Consider the following 23,153-nt stretch of genomic DNA (forward strand, 5'->3'; position numbering starts at 1 on the left):
CTTGCTGTCATCAGTGCAGAGATCAATTAGCTCCAGAGCCTTCTGATCGCAGCGTGTGCTGGTGTTCATTAGGAAGCATCTAGAGGCGGGCTCAGTGGGCTCCCTGCTCCCGCCTCACGCTGTGGAGGAAACAGCTCTTCGGTTGATCCATTTCAAGATGGGGTGTGCGCGTGCGTGCGTGCTCCTTAGTTTATGAAAACAAGCCATTTTGTTCCATCATTTCGTTCCAGAGTAACAGACCTATATTTATATGTGTGTGTTTGTACAAATACACCTACTTAAAAAAGAGGAACCCAGCAGAAGAAGTGGAATAAAATTGTAAGCAGACCCATAGCCAACGGTAGTCTCCTGCCCTCTGCCCAGAGTAGTTATGGTAAGGCCTTATTTTAGGATGCCGCAATTTTAGTGCGTGCAAAACTATTAGGTAATAAAAAATTTTCTAGCTCGTTAAGCCTAACTTCTAAAAATTGTTTTGTAGATTTAAGATTTGCTTCCTTAGGAGCTGGGCTAGGACAGTCACATTGAGTTTACAACTGGTAAGTGATAGAAGCTTACTCAGCCACATTTGTGTCCTTCTTTCTTTGAAATATATATATATTTTTTTCTTGAGAGAGAGAGAGAGAGAGAGAGAGAGAGAGAGAGAGAGAGAGAGCTCAGGTTGGGGAGAGGAGCAGAGAGAGAGAAAGAGAAGGAATCTCAAGCAGGCTTCATGCTCAGCATAGAGCCTGATTCAGGGCTCAATCCCACGACCCTGGGATCATGACCTGAGCAGAAATCAAGAGTCAGACGCTCAACTGACCGAACCACCCAGGTGCCCCTCTTTAAATATTTTTAAAATAAACACTTCGATGCCACTTGTAGGTTGTGAGGCACTAGTTTAAGAGGTTTACAAATACTAATTTATTCCTCCTAATAACCTTATGAGTAGGTGGCATTATTATCTTCATTTTATACAGGAGGAAACTGAGGCACTGAAAGGTCAAGAACTTGACCAGGCTCACACAGCCATGAAGTGGCAGTCTGGGGCTTTGGCCCAAGGCGTCTATTTCCGGCATCTCTGCTCCCACCCTCTATGCTCAGCTGTCTCTCCAGTGACAGATTTCTTCCAGCTTAACCCATTTTGTCTGAAAATGTTAAAAAAAATTTTTTTTTTAACATTTACTTATTATTGAGAGAGAGAGAGAGAAAGAGAGAGAGACAAAGCACAAGCAGGGGAGGGGCAGAGAGAGGGGGAGACACAGAATCCGAAGCAGGCTCCAGGCTCTGAGCCGTCAGCACAGAGCCCGACGCAGGGCTCGAACCCGCAAATTGCAAGATCGTGACCTGAGCCGAAGTCAGACACTTAACCGACTGAGCCACCCAGGTGCCCCTGAAAATGTTTCTTTTTTTTTTTTAATGGGTACTATAGATCATACTTTAAAAAAAAATGTGCATTTGTAATTTTGGTAGATACTGCCAATGCTTTCCCGCAAAGACGTTGCAAGATTTCCTCTTCACACAACAGTGTACAAAGCCCATCTTTCCATACTTAACTTAAATAGATAAAAAAAAGTTGGGCAGTTTAGTAAGCAATTTAGAATCACGAAGGACATGAACATCTAAACCCACGATATTAAATCATTTGAAGAAAAGTAACAGCTGGTGCTCACATAGTGCTTACTGTGTGCTCTACGTGAGACACTATCTTAAATGCTTTCCAGAGAGCAGTTTCCTTAGGAATGAACATGAAATCTACGAGTGTGGTGCCATGGCCATCTCCATCCCGCCTATGTGGAAATCATGGCACCCAGAAGTCATGTCACTCCCGGAAGTCCCCACAGCTGGGAAACGGTAGAACCAGATCTGAACGCAGATGGGCGGGCTCCAGAATTCATGGCCTTCACCACTCTACCTGCTACATTAACAGACTGTGTAACAAGCCCAAATCTAAGGTGGTTGAGGATGAACGTTCTGCCCTTGGATGTAGGCTAAGAAATTCTGGGATCAGGGGCGCCTGGGCGGCTCAGTTGGTTAAGTGTCCGACTTCGGCTCAGGTCATGATCTCATGGTTTGTGAGTTCAAGCCCCGCGTGGGGCTCTGTGTTGACAGCTCATAGCCTGGAGCCTGCTTCGGATTCTGTGTCCCCCTCTCTCTCTGTTCTGCCTCGCTCCTGCTGTGTCCCCCTCTCTCTCAAAAATAAATAAACGTTAAAAAAATTAAAAAAAAAAAGAAATCCTGGGATCAGGCTACAAAGGAAGGATAAGGAAGAGAATTCTTTTTGTCATGTAATTTCTGATGGTCTGGGGACGCGGAACAAGAATAAAGCAGAATTAAAACAGTAACAACTTAATATCAAACGAAAGGTTTCTGAGTAGGTAGGCTGTAAATCCCATTTAACAGAAAATGGTGCCCTCCCTCAAGCTCTGATCTCTCTGCCCAGCCTAAGAGCCTTTTGCATACACCTGACCCAGGGTCACTGCTTTTCCTGGGTTGCGAACTTTTTTCTGGTGCATCACACACAGTGCGTGTGGCTTGTGGGGGCAGCGCTTGTTGCCTTAGGGGACTGTCACAATTCTCCCCCCGCAGCTACATGGGGTGGTTGCAGATCAGAGTCAGACCGCGTGCGCTGCTCCAACTCCATCACTTTCTGAGATCCTACTTTCAACAGACTAATTTCAAGTTCATTAATCTGAGTAGCAAATAACAAAGGCCAGGAGAGTGTGTATTTTGAAATTAGTGGCATGGGTATTTTCTGCAACAGTATATTTTGGAATATACTGTGTTTCATTACGTAGACCAGTTATCACACTTCTTCATGATTCAGTTATCGCGACAACGTACTATACTTTTCCAAGATGATTCATGTTGGCCACTGCTCCTTGAAGGCCTATCCTACCCCAAGCTGTAGGTCAGGCCCTTTGCCTGGAATCTCTCTGCAAAATAGGTAGCAGCATCCTGCTCTTACAGAAGAAGAAACTGAGGCTCAAGGGAGGGAGGGTATGCCACCCAAAGACCTCCCACAGGCCCCCGTGTAGAACTGGGTGCACAAGCGGGCCACCCAGAAACCTATCTTCATCAACATGGCGGAGTAGACTCTTTAAAGCTGGTGCCTGGAGACATGCACTCATTTCTAAGATGCTGCCTCCCCCAGGGACGCTTAGGAAACAGTTCTTTTGCCTTCAAAAAGTAAAATAAAACTAAAACTGCACAAACCCCCCACGAATCATGACAAATCTGTTTTTTTTTCCCTGAGAATAAATTTCCAGAAACAAACATCATTTGAACTGTAATGAATAATATATATGACCAAGCTGGATGATGTCGGTTTTGGTTGGAACTAAAGTCGTGACCACAAAGAGCACGTCCTCTTGGTCCTTCTCTCCTTTTGGCTCTGAGAGCAGTTCCCAAGGAAGAGCCCATGACCACCGATGGCTCCTGACGTACATACGGTCTTCCCAAGTGGGGCTTCTGAGGGGGCTGCGTTTCAGGAGCTCACTGGGTGCCCAAGCTCCAACTTTGGGTTGTTATTATTGTTATCATTTATTTATTTATTTTGAGAGAGAGAGACATAGAGAGCGAGCAGGGGAGGGGCAGAGAGAGAGGGAGACAGAGAATCCCAAGCAGGCTCCGCACTGTCAGCCCAGAGCCCAGCGTGGGGCTCGATCTCACCAACTGCGAGTTCATGACCAGAGCTAAAACCAAGAGTCAGACGCTTAACCGACTGAGCCAGCCAGGTGCCCTGGGGTTATTTGCTAATGAGGAAGACCAGATTGACCAACAGATAATTTATAATACAGCTTGTTTGATGTTAGAATCTGAAGGTGAGCAGGGTTTTATGGTGCTTTGAAGACTTAGTTGACTCATTTCCAAGCGACGGCTCTTCCTCTTTAATAACTGTCCCCCAGCGTTATTATAATGAAAACATCGCTAGCTCCAGGGTAACATAAAATATACGATGGGCACGACCATAGGACAAATTATTTCAAAGGGATCCACAGAATGAAATATATTACATTCATTAATTTTCCTTCCAGTCGATTCACCCCATTGGCTCTGCCAATTAAAGTAAGTGCACATGAATTTTTAGAGTGCTATTTATTTTCTTTTGTAGATTTTAGAATATAAATATTTAAAATGGCAATATCAAAAAAATAATTTATGTGACAATGGTAAAGGAAACATTTGGTCAGGAAAGGAAGGCATAATGATGTCTGTTGCTCTAATTCTGGTTTTAGTTACTAAATACCTGGAAATAGGCCAAGCTTCCCAAAACGTACAAATACTATTTTGATCAGATAAGTCAACGGCTTATTCACTGGCGTGATGTAACGAAATGAAGTTATGGAAAAATGAAAGTTTAAAATGAGTGGACAATATCTTCATTAGTGATATAGTGGAAAATATATTCAATTGAAAACATTTCTTGGATTTGGGGTAATGGCTTTTTATGGTTATCAGCCAGAGGACAGGAGATACCATTCTCTTAAAAATTGAATCCATACATTTCTCGATGGTGTAAAATTTCAATAGAATACACACCACCAGCAGGAGACATACTTGGAAGAAAAAAAAAAAAAGGCAAACCAGAGAAAGTCACATTTAACGCAAAACAGACAAGTTGCTCTCTTTATATTATCCAAACCCTGAACTGCTGAAAAATTAACACAGACTTCTTTGATTTGAGCTGAACAGATATAAACTCCAAAGTAAAACAGAAAAAATACAGTAATAAACACGTAATTCTGTCTTTGTGTGCTATCAGTGTAAGCAATTAAGATTCTCGGATGAAAAAGAGTGCCAGGCTATTCCCGACTTTCTGGCTACGTGTTACACGTAATAGACATCCAGGACATGCATGTTGAATTAAATTAAAAGGAAATTGTTGAACCAAACTGCTAATGTAAAATTTCATGTCAAACTTAGATGATCTTAGATTGAATGTTTTGACTGCTAGTTAAGTTTGGAAAGTACAAAGTTGGAGTGAACCATTGTTTTTATCATGATATCGTACATGTGTCTGCCTCTTCAGGGCGGGAGAGAGAAACAGATTTATATCTTTGTCTGTCTCCCCATCCATATGCATCAAATGATGTGGAGATCTTAGGAGAAAAAAAATTGGTATGATTCTACGGCCACTTGCTTTCATTTTAAATGTGTACTTTTCCCCAGTTAATGAAGTAAAGTCTAAGCATGTTGAAAAATACAATTACAGACAAACAATCTTCCAAAGTCCCCACATTAAAAAAAAATGAATGCTATTGTACACGGTATCTTTTCTTTCTTTTGCAAGTGCATAGATGTGTGTATATATTTAGTTGAAATCATATCAAATTATATGTGTAATTCCAAACCTTGAATTTTTACTTTGAGCGTTTTCATGTCATCAAAAACCAATCATAAACATAGTTCTCAAAGGTGACATATAACTGCATTAATGTGGGTCCACTAGAAGTTATTTAACTACGTCCTTACTCTGAACCGGCTTTATCCCCAATTTGTCATTATCAAAAAGAACACTGGAGGAGACTTCCATGGGCATAAATCTCTATTTCGGATGGTTTCCTCAAGACAGAGACAGAACGTTGTGGGGACAGGATGTAAACATCTTAACCATCTTGCACTTTGCCCATCGTCTTTTAGAAAGGCAGAGTCCATGTAACTCATGGCGTCTCCTCCCACCCTTGCCAATAATTACAACTTGAAAAAAATTTTTTTCTTTTGCTTATAAGATAGAAACAACTTAGCTTATTTCACGAATTCTTTTTTTTTTAATGTTTACGTATTTATTTTGAGGGGGGCAGGGGGAGAGAGAGAATCCCAAGCAGGCTCCACGCTGTCAACACAGAGCCCAATGTGGGGCTCGATCTCACAAACTGTGAGATCATGACCTGAGCCGAAACCAAGAGTCGGTCATTTAACTGACTGAGGCGCCCAGATGTCCCATATGTCACTAATTCTAAGATGCATGGTTTTCATAATTAACGTGTCCGAAATTAGGGATGGATGTGGATTACAATCAAGGTGGTGTTTTGTTTTATCTGACAGTACTCTCTTTAAGAGCATGTAAAAATCACGATGCGTCTTATAATTGATGACATCTCAGATTCAAGAAAACGCAGTAGCTCATTTAATTTTTGATTTGTGTTTTTTGACCACTAGCGAATAGTCATGATTCTCATAGAATCATTTCAGTATATGCCGCAATGTCCCAGTGAATTGAAAAACAGTTTTTTTAATTGTGGCTAAAAAAAAAAAAACAAACAAACTCATAAGAGGCACTTTTTAGGGATACAGTTCAGCAGTGTTCCGCGTCTTCACACTGCTGTGAAACAGATCTGTAGAACTTTTTGATTTTGCGAAACTGCAACCCCACACCCACTGGGCAATGACGGCCGGCCCCCCTCCCCCGCCCCCCCGAGCCTTTGGCAGTCACGATTCTGCTCTCTGTGTCTCTGTTTCTGATGACTCTGGGTGCCTCATACAAGTGGAATCGGGCAGTATTTATCTTTTCGTGGCTGCGTATTTCACGTCACACAATGTCTTCAAAGTTCGCCTATGCTATAGCATGTGACAGGCTTCCTTTTTATGGCTAAATAGTATTCCACCCAGTGAACGTGTTAAATCGTAGACATCAGCAACGGCTGGCCGGGACTGCTCACCCACGTGGCTCTTTCAGCACACCCAAGCAGGTGCACAGCGAGAGATGGGCTGGGGTCCCAGGTGTCTCGATACCAAAGAGAAAAGAGAAATGTTGACTCATTTTTTTTTAAACTCAGAGATCAAAGGGAAATCAAGAAAATAGGTGATGAAGATCGAGGTGTTTCTTCAATCATACATACATACTGTATGACTGGTCGTATTTTTTAAGACAATAAAGGCTGGATGTCACAATTTAGGCTTTATAAACACGTGCAGTGGCATCAGGCCCCTCCACCGGCGGACTACGCCCTTCCAAGTGTCCGGAAGATGGGCCTGAATTCTTTCCACAAGCAAAATAATTCGTATTTTCAATTCTGTGCTGATAATGGAGGTGGCACACAGGGGTCATAGTGGAAGGGTGGAGTGGTTGGTCCAGGACACGGGGCCGAAGGGAGATACAAGATATTCCAACATCAAGTGTATTTACCCCGTGGTTGGTTACTTAGAATGTGTCATCATAACACGGATGAAAATTACACAGCAGTAGCCCGAATGTGGGGCTCAATTACAGTTTTTCTATATTTAATGATACCACTGATAAGATCTCATAATTTGTTTAAATCCTCAAGTCCCAGAAAAGAAACTAATATTTTTATATGAGAAGACCTGATAGAAATATGGGTGAAAGGAACACGTCGATAGTTGATCCCAGAACTGCGAGAGCTATTGTGCCTCACTGCTTGTATCACCCACACACTGGTCCCCACTTGATTTCTCTGAAAGTGAGAAGGTGGAATGCAGTCTTAGAAAATATAACTTAAATACAAAAAGGAAAGAGTAATATAATGGAACCCACTTTCCTACACTGGTTACAAAAGTATAAATAACATTTGTTATTTTTTTATGTCTCACGTTATTCTCTGAGTTCATATATATATATATATATATTTAAAATTTTTTAATGTTTGTTTATTTTTTGAAAGAGAGAGAGAGACAGAGTGCAAGCGGGGGAGGGGCAGAGACACAGAATGCAAAGCAGGCTCCAGGCTCTGAGCTGTCAGCACAGAACCCGATGTGGGGCTTGAACCCACGATCTATGAGATCACGACCTGGGCCGAAGTTGGATGCATAACCTCTCTGAGTATATTAATTGTTAAAAATAGAAAGCAAGAAAAATCATAAATCCTGATTTTTGTCCTACCGAGATATACATTTGGTAAGAAGTACACAGACGCGGGAAAATGTATTGTGAATCGGTATTATTTAAAGTTTCGGGGCACCTGGGTGGCTCAGTCGGTTAAGCGCCTGACTTCAGCTCAGGTCATGAGCTCATGGCTCGTGAGTTTGAGCCCCGCGTCGGGCTCTGTGCCGACAGCTCAGAGCCTGGAGCCGGCTTTGGATTCTGTGTCTCCCTCTCTCTCTGCCCCTCCCCTGCTCATGCTCTGTCTCTCTCAAAAATAAATAAACATTAAAAAAAAATTTAAAGGTTCAGTTAACAAGAAAGCTACAAATTGTCTAAACCATGATTCCTACCATTTTCTCCTGGGATAACATTTTGAACGTGTACTTTATGTGTAATTTTTTAGACATAAAAAACACGTTTATTGTAGAAAAGTGTAAGAATAAGCAAAAGCATTAAAAATAGGATCACGGGGCTCACATTTTACACTTGGCACGTTACACAGAAACTCTAAACACACTTCTAGAGCCACACAATGGCATGTTTTAACTGTGTGAACTGTTTCTGGGCACCTGTCTACCGAGTATAAAACTGCTCTGATACGAATAATTATATACCGTAAATGTTGCTCACATTCTTTTTTTTTTTTTTAGCATGGAGATTGCAAGGGTCAGGATTACTGAGCAAACAGGCCTAAGTGGTTTTTTTTTTTTAAAATGTGTTTGATGTTTATTTATTTTTTGAGAGAGACACAGAGAGAGACAGAGCATGAGTGGGGGAGGGGACAGAGAGAGAGGAGACACAGAATAGGAAGCAGGCTCCAGGCGCTGAGCTGTCAGCACAGAGCCCGACGCGGGGCTTGAACTCACGAATTGCTAATCACGACCTGAGCCAAAGTCAGATGCTTAACCGACTGAGCCCCCCAGTCTCCCTTGTGCTTTAATGTTTATAAGGAGACCAACTGTCCTCAGAAGGGTGGGTGCGCACTTAAACCCTGGTTATTGTCCCCGGGCTGCACCTGCCCCTGGGTCCTCGCCCAGTCCGGGCATCGCCATTACCGGCTTTCTTTTCCTTTCTTAGCAGAGATTTAAAAAACATGGCGTGAGAGCACTGCCGGGCTGGCTCTTCCTCTCCACCCCTCTCCTGCCGCACCCCCCTCCCCCGTCATTCCAGCCTCCCTGTGGGGCTCCCCCAGCCTCCCCGCCCTCCCTCCCTCCCTTCCTCCTGGTAAATGCCCTGACCATCCAACTCCATCCTGGCACCTGCTTCTCACAGGCCCCAAGTGAAAGCCGGGATGCGGAAAATCATTTGGCATTCGCTGTAGTGATTAGTTAGTTTGTTTGTTTTTTTACCTCTTTGGTCTGTTTCGATCTTTGTACTTCCCTAGATCACCTTCTCTGTTCAGTATTTTCTAATTTATTAACTTAGTCACTCAGGATACTATCTAATAGGTTTTTTTTTTTTTTTTTGTAAAGCTTATTGGTATTTGTGGTTATCTGTGTTTCTTTTCTTCTTTTAGCCCCACTCGAGCTTGGTACATGATTAGCATTTTCAAAGCCTCAGCCACAGTATCTATCAATGTTTTTATCCCGGCATTAAATATGGGGCACTGAACTACATCCTGCTCACAACCGCACAAGCTTGGAAGTGGTTTACCCACGTGGGCCTCAGATGACAGCTGCCTGCAGCCTTGTGAGACCCTGAGCAGGAGACTTAGCTAAGCCCAGACTCCTGACCCACAGACACCGAGCTGATGAGTGTGTGTTTAAGCTGTTAGGTTGTGGTCATATTGTTACGCGGCAACAGATAACTAATACACACCCATTCAGCTCTGATTCAGTCATCCCCACGGAGATCTGCCCCCAAAAGCCAGCTGGCTCAGTGCAAACCCATTCTCTTGACCACAAATACTGACGGAGGGCAGGGCAGACGTCACGCAGGAATGGCGGTTTGTGAGCAATTCAGAGCTTATTCCCACGCCCGGAACGCTCTGCATATTCCAAGGGAGATGTGTACACGGACACGTGACTGCTCTGTCCAGATCCCCCGGGCACACTCCCGCACAGTGCGGGCCGTTCCATTCTCTTCAGTCACGGGTTACCTATTTTTCTTTCCTCTCTTCCCACAAAAACTCTCTAAGACACGAGTCTCAAGAAAGCCACATGCACGTCCTGCCTGTAAGAGAACTTACCATACCCAGGAATATCATCTCCTCCTGCCTCAGTTTTTCGGTTTTCTTATGTTGATGGAAACCTCGCCAGACCTAAAAAGAAATAAATGGTTATTTGTCTAATACATTAAAACAAAAACAAAAACCCTGTCCTACCCTTTCTCCCGTTTCAAATGATACAATGACTATGCAGTCAAGGCCGTGCGTGTGTGTGTGTTGATGGAATATTTTTTCTTCTGTGATCACAGGCAAAATGTTTAAAGAAAGAACAAACGGCCTATTCGCTGCCTGAGCACCCAACTGTGGACCCAGAGCCACCCTACTGAACAAAGGGGGCGGGGCGCCGTCCTGTTCACCCACGGGCTGGACGGGATCCACACTCGCCCAATGCCCTGGAAGCAGATCTGCCAACCACACAGCCCACCTGCTGGCCCAGACATCCTCCCGGCTGCCAGAACGGCCGTCATCCACAAGACGAGCGACAACAGGTGCTGGCGAGGGTGAGGGGAAAAGGAACCTCCCGCACTGCCGGTGGGCGTGCGAACCAGCGCAGCCACTGGGGACACGGTATGGGGGTTCCTCAAAAAATTAAAAATAGAACTACCCTACACCCCAGCAATCCCACGTCTGGGTACATATCTGAAGGAAACGAAGTCACGGACTTGAAGAGAGACGTACACATTATTTCAATGCATGTTCGCCGCAGCATTATTTACAATTCATACGACGATGGAAACCACCTGTCAGTGGATGGGTGAATGGATAAAAAAGGTGGTATATACTATATACACACAACGGAATATTATCCAGCTAAAAAAAAAAGAAGAAGAAGGAAATCTGAGCACCTGAGTGGCTCAGTCGGTTGAGCATCCGACTTCGGCTCAGGTCATGGTCTCAAGGTCCGTGAGTTCGAGCCCCACGTCGGGCTCTGTGCTGACAGCTCGGAGCCTGGAGCCTGCTTCGGATTCTGTGTCTCCCCCTCTCTCTGCCCCACCCCTCCTCTCACTCTCTCTCTCTCAAGATAAATAAACATATAAAAAATTAAAAAAAAAGGAAATCCTGATATTTGTGTCAACATGCATGAATTTTGAGGGCAGCATGCTAAGCGAAAGAAGGCCACACAGAGAAGGACAACCACTCTTATGATCTCACTTGCATGTGGAATCTAAAAACACTGACCCTGTAGAAATAGATGTCTAGAAGTTGGGGTATCTGAGTAGGTTTGGGATCGCTAGGGGCTGGGAGTTGAAGAAAATGGGGGAAAGTGGCCAGAAGGCACCAACTTCCAGTTGTCAGATGAATGAGTTCGCCTCCTTCAACAACACTGTGCTGTGTTCTTGAAAGCTGCTTAAAAGAGTTGATCTGAAGGGTGTTCACTATCGAAAACTGGTAATTATGTGACGTGATGGGCGTTTTAATTACCCTTACAGCGAGAATCACTTTGCAATATATACGTATATCACATCACGACATCATACATCTTAAACGTACACAATGTTTTATGTCAAATGCATCGCAATAAAGCCGGGGGAGGGAGAGGAGAAGTGGCTTCTAATTCTCATTAGTGAGAGTCCCCTACCCAGGTTTCTTCAAGAGAAACTTCCAGGTTGCAGGAGTGTGGGGCTAGATCTAAGGGTGGCACTTCATAGTTTCAAAAGAAAAATTTCCACCGCAATGGGGGGATATATAACACGGTCACGTCCAAGATTGATACGACTCAAGCTCTGAACTCAGATGCTTGTCTAGAACTTCATCACAGGAACATAAAGAACACGGTCTGTTAGCGGTCCCCCTGCACCCTTCTGCCCGCCCCCATCAAGAACCCAGAGGGAGGGGGTCCTGACCCTCCAGCTGGGGCCTGTGTCCTCATGCTCCCTTTCTCTCTTATCTGGTTCCAATTTGCCTCATGTTTCCATCTCCTGAATTTACCGTAAGCAGCCTTGGCCTCCATTTGGAAAAAGGTGTGGAGCAGACCCCCAGTGCTCATCCAACAAAGCGGGGGGACCTCAGGCCTGCTTCAGAAAGGAACATTGGGGTGCCTGGGTGGCTCAGTCAGTTAAGCGTCTGACTCTTGATTTCAGCTCAGGTCATGGTCTCACGGTTCATGGGATTGAGTCCTGCATCGGGCTCTGCGTTCACAGCACAGAGCCTGCTTGGGATTCTCTCCCCCTCTCTCTGCCCCTCCCCTGCTCTCCCTCTCTCTCTCACAACAAATAAATAAACATTTAAAGGAACGAGGATGTCCTGGTCACCGGCCAGAGGGGTTGACCTTTGCTCCCCTTCTGTGATTATGTCTGTGTGTGAACGCGCTTTTATTTTTTATTTTTTTAAATTTATTATTTTTTTTAACGTTTGTTTATTTTTGAGACAGAGAGAGACAGAGCATGAACGGGGGAAGGGCAGAGAGAGAGGGACACAGAATGGGAAGCAGGCTCCAGGCTCTGAGCCATCAGCCCAGAGCCCAACGCGGGGCTCGAACTCACAGACTGCGAGATCGTGACCTGAGCTGAAGTCGGACGCTTAACCGACCGAGCCACCCAGGCGCCCCTGAACGCGCTTTTAAAAATTCATTAGGGATTGACATCCTCACTGAATGTTTCGCAACACTCTTTCCAACGATTATCAACGATCTTTGAAAATATTTGAATAAAATGCCCTGCATGTTACACCTATTTATAATACAATTAAAAACAAAATAAAACAACACGTGACCAAGCTTACTTAACGGTTGTCCCCAGGGTAAGATAATAAATCTTCCCAGCATTTAAAATCCAGTTCTCTTAAAGGCAGAATTTTGGAGTTTTGGGTTCCAGAGCTCACCCTGACCCTGGTGTGCATTTCTAGCTGTGTCAAGGCACCTGCCCCCGCTCCACCAGCACCCTGCCCGCACCTTCTGAATCTGCAGCGCTGCGGCCTCCAGATCCGCTACTTTCTCGCTAAGTAACTTGGCTTGTTTCGCTCTGTATTCTTGAAGAAAGATCTGCTTCATGAACATGGCTCTTAGACGACCCTGCCGTGCCCTCTCAGCGATCTGGATTAATTTCACGGCCTCTTCTAGGGGGATACTCTTCACAGAGTATTTCTGCAAAAACATTCAAGGTAAATCAGTGTTTAAACATGTTTACTACATCAGTTGACCCTGGGAGCCCCACAAGCTGACTTCGAACACAACTTTGCTGAAAGTTCCCAAACTGTCGATAAAGAGTCTGAGAGTTGTCTCGTTCTATCATCTTACTCTTTAATTATGTGGATTTTGATAACATGCCACGCTGGTGCTCTGGTCCCATATTTAAGGATCCCGTAAGCTTTCCTCTACCATTCCGAACAAAATCCTAATGAGTTCCACAATATTTTAGGTTGGCAGAAAATTATACCAGGAATGCCAATAAAATGGATTCAATAAAACTCAAAATCGCTATCAGTGTTTGATTAACTTAATAGTGGAAACATATAAATTAAAAACACATCTTTAATATGAGACCTTGAAATGTAAAATACACAGGCAGGAAAATGCTGGCTTCAAAATCAATTACGGGATGATGTAGTGAATACGAGTAAGGCTAAAATCATTTCAGGAGTATTCATTTTATATATGAAATGTCTTTTAGTACCTACGTGTTTGCATTTCAGAACATCCAAATGGGACGGGAAGATTATGTCTGGAGAAAAATCAGAGCTCGTGCAGGAAAATGCTGCCTTTGGAGACGTCAGGTGGGGGTTGTGGAGGCACAGCCGGGTGAGGGGCTGAGCCATTTCCTGAGGAGGGTCCAGGGCAAGGCTGCTGGGGCGTCCAGAGCCCCGTGTCAGCTCTGAGTGGATGCAGGGGTGAGGCTCTCTGCTGTCCTTGGGGCGAGGGAGAAGCCGGGCACGTGGCCGGGCTTGGGTGGAGCCTCATGCAGGGACAGAAGCAGAAGGGAGAGGCCTTTTGAATCTGAGAAACACCCGGTCGTGGGCTGGGCCCTTGCTCAGGTCTCAGAGGGCAGCGTGGCCACCTTATCAGGACACGGTGCCAGACGCTGAGGTCCCAAGTGTGGGCTCCAATTCATCCCCGGGGCCACTGTTTCCCGCGATGGCCTCTTCTCTGCGTAATGACTGTGTGTGTCGGGGGCCGCGGTGCCCAGGAAGGAGCAAGGGGTGGGGAGGGGCGTTCACTGAGACCCCGGAGAGGCCAGATGCTTTTCTTAGATATCCTCAGCAAGTTCACAAAGCAACCTCCAAGACAGGTATTGCTGTGACCGCTCAAGAGTTAAGAAGACGGAGCCCGACAGAAGAAAAATAATTCACACGAGCTCCCGCGGTTAGTACGGGTGGAGCCAATTTGAGCCACGACTGGCCATCTTCCTGACCAAGCCCCCACTGTGCCTCAGCCTTGGCTCCCCTTGAGGAAGCTCTTTCACATACCAGTCCCTCCAAGTTCTGTTTTCAGTGACACCTCATCATCTCAGATGTGCAGGGAGCGCACGTTTTCAATAACGCACTTGGCACGCCAGAGTAGAACAAATGCCATTTTGGTACCGAATTGGATGAGGCCTGTTCAATCACTGGAGCAGAGAGCAGGTGTCCTGCAAACATGAGTTATTATTGTACTTATTCCCTTCAGACATCATCACTCTGAAAATCGTTGCAGCCCTTACTGAATGCTTCTGAGGGTTGGCGTGGTCTATGCAGGACGACAAAGATTCTGAACATTTGTGGAGGGCCCGAGACTAAATACGAAGCATGAGAAATGGAGGACAGGACGGTGACATCTGTCTCCCAGAATTCTTCTTGGGATCTATATCGCATGTACGTATATCTTTAGGAAAGAGGCAGCTTAAGGTGGAAACGGGGTCTCGTGAGGCACCGAAGGCCAAGGGAAAGTCACACAGATGTCGCGTGCTGCTGCCCGGAGCCCGGTGTTTCGCGGACGTTCAGCCCATCCGAAGCAGGGGCTGGGACAGAGATGGCCGGGTCTGCGTAGCAGGTCCAGTGGGCCAGCTGGGGCTGGCCGCTGGGAAAGAAAGTTCCCTGCCGTCGACCCCGCACAAGTGAAGAGGGACAGCGGAGAGGGTAAGCAGGACAAGGAGCAGAGGGATCTTTAGGGCTCTACTGTAGCGTCTGTGATGTCACCTCCCTTCTCGTGTCCCCTGTAAAAAGCCCTCAGTGAAGTCTGCACTGCTCGTCAGGGCTCTGGGCCTGGGGATTCCTCTGGGGGGCGCCAGATGGTGCTGAGGGCTTCCCTCTGAATGACGCACGGGCTGAAGGCAGGGACAGGTGCAAGGACGGCTCGATGGCCCCCACTCTAAACGGCCCTGGGACCGGCCTCCGGGAGCGTGCAGTGCAGAGGAAGGGCCGGGCATCTAAGGGCGAGGTGGAGGCAGGAGGGACAGCCTTGAGTTAGCGGGGTCAGGACAGGTGCCGGAGGGTTGCTGCATCAGGCTGGGCTCTGCTGAACGAGCACCGTTTCGACAGGCCGAGGTGTAGGGGGAAGAGCGAGCCCTCCCTGCAGCTTGAAGCACGGCCACGAACGCCGGAGAGCACAGAGACGCCTCAGACGGTGCGTGTTGCCCACCTGCTTCTCCAGGCAGGCAGACAGGCCGCATCCTTCTCTCTCCCTGCTGCCATTCTGGCTGTGCTCGGAATTTTCCACGGTGCCATGACCCAACACCCAATGGGGCCTATCTGCGGGAAGCCCGCACGTGCTGGTTTCCCCTCGCGTAGTTACCGAGAGCGCCCCTTTCACCCTGAATTGTCCCAGTTTGGACACACAACTGCCGCCTCCCTGCCTGGGCCGTGACCAGCCAGGGGCACGAGGCACTGATTCGGGAGGCGGCGAGGGTCACCGAAATGTGTGACTGGCCAGAAGGCGGATATGGCAGTGCCGTGCGGAAAAGTCTGAAATGAAAAGACTGCCCAGTAGGTTATCTTAGCAATTATTTCCCGTGAAACACTCAGCTTCTGACTTTAGGTTAGGTGAACCTGAGTTGAAGAATTACAGAGTCAATGATCTGCCTAATCTCAGAGACACTGACATCCCCAACAAAGCATTATGTTCTGATCTCTGTTTCTAAGTTCTTGAAAATAATGGTTATGAATCGTCAAAGACACATCCTGAAGGTAAGCAACTTCTTACATACCGAACAGCACGGGGGACGGGTGCTGCTTTCCTCGCCCTGGAGACAATCTGTCTCTCGCACAGTCAGGAGCCACGGGGAAAGGAGGTTTTATAGATTATGGAGTGATGGTGGTTAAAATGGTTTACAAACCTTTTCAGCCATATCTAATCCAGTGTCAGCTAATATCTGAGCCAGGATTTTCTCTCTTCCTTTGATTACTTCCAACTTCTCCTTCAAAAAATACTTGGGGATGGGAATATCTAATTGTTGCTGGAGAAGAGAAAAAATAAGCAAAAGGGCACATTTGTCACAACTTAAGGACACAGTTCAAACCCATCTAAAACATACAGTAAGGACCGTATATCAAAGAGATGCATTTTACCTCCCATCCTTATTCAAGAGGTGACGACACCAGTGGCATAAAAACAATTCATTACCGCTAAGGAAACACAAATAAAGTCATAAGGAAAAAATCATCGCCGTGGCCCTTATTTTAATCGTTATGTAAAACGTAAGAACTCACATCAATTAATTCACAATTAACTCATGATAACTTCATGAATTTCTTTAAGGAAATAGAATATCATCTCAGCCTACCTCAAACAATAATGCAAATTAAGAGAGCAAAGTATTGCGACGGAGAGATCTTTGAAATAAACCTAATGATTTATCATCAGCATCGTTAACTATTTGCCTGTAAATGATCACAGGTTTTTTTCCCCTAATACTTTGGTTGGACTTTTACCTAAACGACCCCAAATTACAAAAGTTATTGGCAAAGTTCATTTGCTTTATTAGGACACTTGTTTTTTATGCAATAAATATAAACTTCTGTTTTTCACTTGTGCATATTACCAACTAGTTCAGTTGCTGGAGGTCACACGAATATTTACGAGCCCAAGTTCAACCATCAGAAGGGTAGAAGTGCTATCTGGGGGTGTGGGGTGGCCCTTGGCCACCCCCCATGAGGAACACTGTGCTAGACACTCTTTCAGACCCTCCTGGCTGCCCTCTGGTAGACCAGTCGGCTGGGCAAAGCTAAGGGTTCGGTCCTCGGGGTCAGTTCCCCTTTTCCCTATTCTGGCATGACTCTCCACACCCTCTCTCCTATCCAGGGAATTCTGAACAGGCCTTCCCTTAAAGAAGCATTGTAACAGAAAGGGGTGTCCTTTTTTAGGACTTGGTGAGATTATACCAATACCAGACGGCAACTGCTTTTGACAGCCAAACTTTTCTTAGACGGATGGAATTTTGGGGTGAACTGAAAGTGGGTTTCCAGGATCCAGTGAGTGAGTGTGGCCTGGGGGATGGAGGAAAGTCAGAAGAGAGTGATTACGCTTTTATTTAATGTGGAGATTGTGTTTATTAGTAGGTGTGTTAAAGCGTTGTGCTTTTCCAACTGTGACGACAACGTGTTATTGACACGGCTCCGTGTGGTCCAAGAACGAAGAGTCTGAGGGTGAGGAAACGGAGCAGCAGAGGACGAAAGAGGAGGGAAGCCGAAGACAGTTGCTTGGGTTTGCAGCTAGACCTCCATCCGCAAAACACTTTATGTCCAACCCAGATGCTCTGGGGTTTCCCATTCTCTAAGGGACCTCTCTCGTGTTCTCTGGAGAGCGGCTTTCTCCATTCTTCTGAGCATCTGATGAACTCACGAATTTGGGGCAGCACAGTTCTGACTCGAAGACAGAAACCAGTCTCTCGGTCTCAGTTTCAGAATCTCTCGGGGAAGGATCGCCTGGGGCAGCCACCAGCACCCATCCCTGGTCTGATCAGCTGTGGCCGGGCTGTGGGTCACACTGCACACAGATAGCTGGGTGCTGGCCCGATGGAATAGCGGAGCCATGTGCCATGTGGGTGGCGGCCACAGGGGCCCAGACTCAGGTGTGCTGGTTGGTCAGGCTTCCACTGGGAACTGCAGGGCTGAGCCCCACGGGACTTCCCAGAGCTGGTACGTGTGCGTGTCCCTGGCCCGGCAGCGCTCCCGGGGTCCGTGCCGCTGCTGGTCCCGCCTGGACCCCAGTGTCGTCACGTGGCTCAGTGTGCCCACCCCAGAAGTGTTGGACCACACAGTTGACAGTCTCCTACCAGGAAGGCTTCCTGGACAATGTCACTCGTTCATCGCCCCTTTTAGTGCTCATGAGCTTTGAAAAGATGAACCAGCTCAACCAGAGGGGTGACGACTGAAGCAGGAGGAAAAGTAGGGGAAAATCTGAAGGAGGTGGCCACACAGATTTCATAGATGTCTTACTCTTCAACTTTGAGCAGGTTATTTAATATTCTCGGGTTTAAATTAATACATTTAATACTACTTCACTAATTCGATTTAGGGATATGATTTAATGGCTGTTGATTTCACGCTTATCCTCAGGGGTTCTTGATATTTTCACACGGGTGGAGTAAAGTACACCTGACCGAAAAAATCCAGGGCTTTCAGCCATGCTCTTGTAAGTGAACGCGACAAGCATGAAAGTTTTGGAGTGACCTTCAACACTTTCCATCATTTTAGTTACCCTTTAGAGTCCTTTCTAACAAAGTGCAATAACAATGCTAGAAAAACCTATTCCAGAAAGAAACATAACCTTTATAGAATCTCGCATGTTTTCAAAAGGAAGGAGCATTACACGCCAGGTGGAAAATTGAACACTGTCTCCTTTTAATTTTGTTTTAGGGAAATGTTCCTTTCGAAATGAAGACTGAGCTCACAGGACCGTGACACTGCAAGGAGCTGTCCACTGGCCTCTGGCAGACTCGGCCAGACAGAGCGTCAGAAGAGACTCTGGGCGTCTGGCAGTGGGGGTCGGAAGGGCGGTGGCGGGGAGACAGAAGGTCCTCAGCTCCAGGGCATCAGAGAGAGAGAGAGGAGGCCCTTCTTCCTTGTCTGAGCCTCAGAGGCCTATCGCCATAAGTCCCCAAGTCACCAAAGACCCAAAGGAGAGGAGGAGACACATCCACCTGGTAATAAGGAACCAGCGGCCAATCAGCCTGAAGAAAATGGGGGTAAACAAAGGCCAGAAGGAGATCTCCTTGGGCAACAAAAGTAGGGGCACTGCTACTGGAAATTGGGAGGGTTTGTGCCACAGGATATTTGCAAAAGGGCTGGCCTCCTCCATCCAACAGACCTGGGCAGACATCATGGTGACCAAGTAAGACCCAACACTGGACCCAAGGACTGTGAAAAGATTTGTCTGTGCCCACAACTACAGGAACCCAATCCTTGTCCATGTCAGTATGGCCCAACCGAAGGGCAAAGCTTCACCTCTTCACACAACAACCAGCAAATGTGCCTAGGAAGCCTAGAGTATTGGTTACGGACCTACATATCCGATTTAAAACAAGGCACTGATGAGAAAAGAGGCCGAGTACTTACAGGAGCCAACTTTAGGTCCTGTAGGATATCATCGAAATAATGAAACTCGGTTAATTCCAATTCAACCATGTCATTCTTCAGTTCCAGGATGCGACCCATCACCCCGTCCAGTATTTTCCGGATCAGCAGTCGCTTCTGTGGGTGGACAATCTGGTCGTAGACATTCTCCAGGTTTCTAAAGATCTGCACGTATTTTATGTAGAAGGTGGCTAACATTTGGAAGATGAAACCTTGATTTCTTTGTGATTCCATCACAGTCTCAGACTCTTTATCAAGCAGAGAATTGAGGGCTTCTTGGGTCTGATGCCACATCTTATTATACATTCTGAGGGAAGACAGAGAATAAGCAAAAATTCCTTCATAAGCCATACGAAATGGGCATCTGATATAACAAACAGTAACGCGGCATCGAATGAGAGCTAAGAACACGGCATGTAATTACGAGGCCCTTTAGACCATTTGTGTCTCATTTTGAGGTGCATGTGATTTTTGGATGTGACCACTGCTAGTATCATCAAATACGTAGATTAAAAGACTTTTCACCTAAATGATACACAGCGATTCCTCACTAGGCCCATAAAACCTGCATCATTATACTCACTTAATAGACGAAGAAGTTGATAACTAGAATATTCAGCTGATCTGCCCAGATACACAGCTGGCGGGATATAAACTGGAACAATGACATTGGAAAGTCATTCCACACTATCTTATAAAGTTGAACGTGAGCAGATGCTATGAATGAACAATTACACCCCAGAGAAACTCTTGTAAATCATCATCAAGAATGAACAAACAGCACTCAGAAGGACCAGGCCCTGTGCTCTCTCTTCCCAGGGCTCTGCCGGAAGGTGGGCTTTCCCTCGCCGCCCCCCTGCTGGCCCGCAGGTACCGAGTTCTCGGCGTTCCCTCGCCTGCCTCTTCCCTCTTGTCTCATCTGTTGTCCCTCCTTCTGGGTTTTTGTGATATCTCCTGTCAAATGCTCGCATGTTCCCTCGGCCCTCATGCGTGTATGGCCTTCGAAGTCCTCTATTGCCATTTTGGAGGTGATTCAGGAAGAGCGGGAAATCGAAATGCTCATTCGGTCCACCTTGTTTACCTGGGAGTCCCCCATCGACCTTCCCAAGGTCATTCCCAGGCACGCCCTCTGGGTCTTCTGCTCTGGCCCCACTCTTTGCTCCTCGTTGCATCAGCCCTGTCCTCTGAGAACCGTAAACATCAGGTGCCGGAAGTGACCACGGGCCGTGACCTGTGTTATGTGTGATGCTTGCAGGGGACGCTCCCTGAGCAGGGCTCCTGTGCCTCTCTGTGCGGTGGGAGGGGGAGGTGGCCTGCTCCTGAGAGGGAGGTGGGTGTCTGAGCCCAGTGTGCGTGAGTCTGAGCTCCGGACCACGATTCAACACGGCACCGCCACCTCTACCTTGACCAAAAACAGAACCACCATCGCCAGAAAGTACACTCCTAACTCTTGCCAAGGGGGTGGGTGACAAATTGGACCTCCCCCGTTTTTTTTTTTCAAGAAAAAATTTTTTTTTAACGTTTATTGATTTTTGAGACAGAGAGAGACAGAGCATGAACGGGGGAGGGACAGAGAGAGAGGGAGACACAGAATCGGAAGCAGGCTCCAGGCTCTGAGTTGTCAGCACAGAGCCCAATGCGGGGCTCGAACTCACGGACCGCGAGATCGTGACCTGAGCCGAAGTCGGACGCCCAACAGACTGAGCCACCCAGGCGCCCCTGGACCTCCCCCTTTTAACGTCCATTCACTTGATGGCAAATGAGACTGAGTATCTCCACACACTCTGGTCGTTGGAGGTTGTTTATCCATTTGCTTTGCTTTGTTTTTTTGAAATTTTTTTAATGTTTATTTATTTTTGAGACAGAGACAGAGCATGAACGGGGGAAGGTCAGAGAGAGAGGAAGACACAGAATCGGAAGCAGGCTCCAGGCTCCGAGCTGTCAGCACAGAGCCCGACGTGGGGCTCGAACCCACAGACCACAAGATCATGACCTGATCTGAAGTCAGATGCTCAACCGACTGAGCCACCCGGGTGCCCCAAAACATTTTTTAATCAATTTTTAAAAATGTTTTATTTATTTTTAAAAGCAAGAGTGACAGAGCATGAGCCCGGGAGGGACAACGAGAGAGCAGGAGACACAGAATCCGAAGCAGGCTCCAGGCTCCGAGCTGTGGGCACAGAGCCCGACGCGGGGCTCGAACCCACGGACTGTGAGATCATGACCTGAGCCGAAGTCGGAGGCTCAACCGCCACCCGGGCGCCCCATTAATCCATTATGTTTGTGTTCCTGGGGCAGAGATGAGAGATGTTCATCTTCCCGGCCACAGGTCACAAGCTTTCCTTGGTGCCCAGTCTTTCAGGTTCAGATGATGGCGATGACAATGACGATGGTGATGATGAGGGTGACAGCTCACCAGGACGTCACGTCGGTCACCGTCCTCAGTGCTCCTGAAACCCGACAACCCCATGGGGCAGGTGCTATCGTCGCTGCGGTTTGCAGGCGGGCGGACGGAGACACGGCAAAGTTGCCCAAAGCAGAGCCATCTGCACGCAGGGCCCTCGCCCAGGCAGGCTGGCTCCGGCGCCCATACTCTGAGCGCCTTGTGGCTCCCTGGTCTTCGGGGTGAAAGCAGACGAGGGTGACGCCTCGCAGGGCATAGCTCTGATGGGCGCCACGAGAAAACACGGATTCACGGTTGAAAACACACGGCCCCACCCCAGCACTCCACCGAGGTTCATACTGAACGCTGCCTCGGGCGTGCCATCCGCGGGCGCCAACGTCCCATGTCTCCAAACGTGGCCATCTTTAAAAACCATTGCCAGTGGAAAAATCTCTGCCAGACGACTTGATGAAGAGAGAACGTTTTCAGGGGAAAGTTAGATTCCGCTCAGCACAGGACCTGCCGCTCCTTGCAGAAGAAACGGCTGTTTATCGGACACTCTGCCCCGTAACGGCAACAGTAGCACCTTCTGCCCGGTCCCTGCGTGGCGCATGGGGCCACTCTGCCTGCTGGGCCTTTAAACGACAGGCAAACGGGACAGGGGAGGCGGAGGAGAAACCAAGGGGGCTGCTGTACCACGTGGAGCCATCCAGGCCAGCTTGTCACGTACGTGCCCGGGGGAGCCGGGGTGGACGGGGGGGCTGTGCAGGGTGTCGGGGGGCCGAGCACATTCTCAGTTCGCCAGAGCCCAGACTCAGACACTCTGAGGGGGGACGGCAGACCCCAGTGTCCCCTGACCTGATGGGTGACGCCGGCTACAGAGAAAGTGTCCACATAAAACAGAAAACCGCGTGGTTTGCTTTGTGGTCTACACCTGTCAGGACGATACAGAAGACAATTACAGGCTAATTTTGTTTAGAACCTGGATCTAAAGTCCCAGTTAGCAAACAGGATGTAGCCAGCTCCAGATCAAAAGAGTGGTTCCCTCTGACCAGGGAGGGGTCATCCCAGGAATCTGCGAGAATTTCACATAAAGAGAAGCAGAGCTAAATACAGCAACAGAACACTACAGACCGAAGATTGTTTCCACAGATGCCAAGAAAATGCTCAATAAATTTAATTTACGGCATACGCCTGATGCAGAATACTGTCCACATACCCAGAGAACAGACGCTGTCAGCCCCTCAAGACGCTGAACACCAGAGACCAAAAGCATTTTCAGGAGACACACTAGAAATCTGGAAGGCAGGAGTCAAAAA

The 23,153-nt window shown here is 47.1% G+C and overlaps 1 protein-coding gene across 1 annotated transcript in view; it reads right to left on the bottom strand.

The window, feature by feature from the left end:
- IQCA1 (IQ motif containing with AAA domain 1) overlaps positions 1-23,153 on the bottom strand; it is a 155,192-nt gene that overhangs the window by 124,706 nt on the left and 7,333 nt on the right. The window contains exons 2-5 of the mRNA XM_043578245.1: positions 19,434-19,758; positions 16,214-16,333; positions 12,859-13,050; positions 9,990-10,061 (exon numbers count right to left, since the gene is read on the bottom strand). Coding sequence (XP_043434180.1) covers positions 9,990-10,061; positions 12,859-13,050; positions 16,214-16,333; positions 19,434-19,758 — 709 coding nt within the window. The remainder of the gene's footprint in view (positions 1-9,989; positions 10,062-12,858; positions 13,051-16,213; positions 16,334-19,433; positions 19,759-23,153) is intronic.

This window comes from Prionailurus bengalensis, chromosome C1, assembly GCF_016509475.1.
Source record: "Prionailurus bengalensis isolate Pbe53 chromosome C1, Fcat_Pben_1.1_paternal_pri, whole genome shotgun sequence".
Classification (NCBI taxonomy): Eukaryota; Metazoa; Chordata; class Mammalia; order Carnivora; family Felidae; genus Prionailurus; species Prionailurus bengalensis.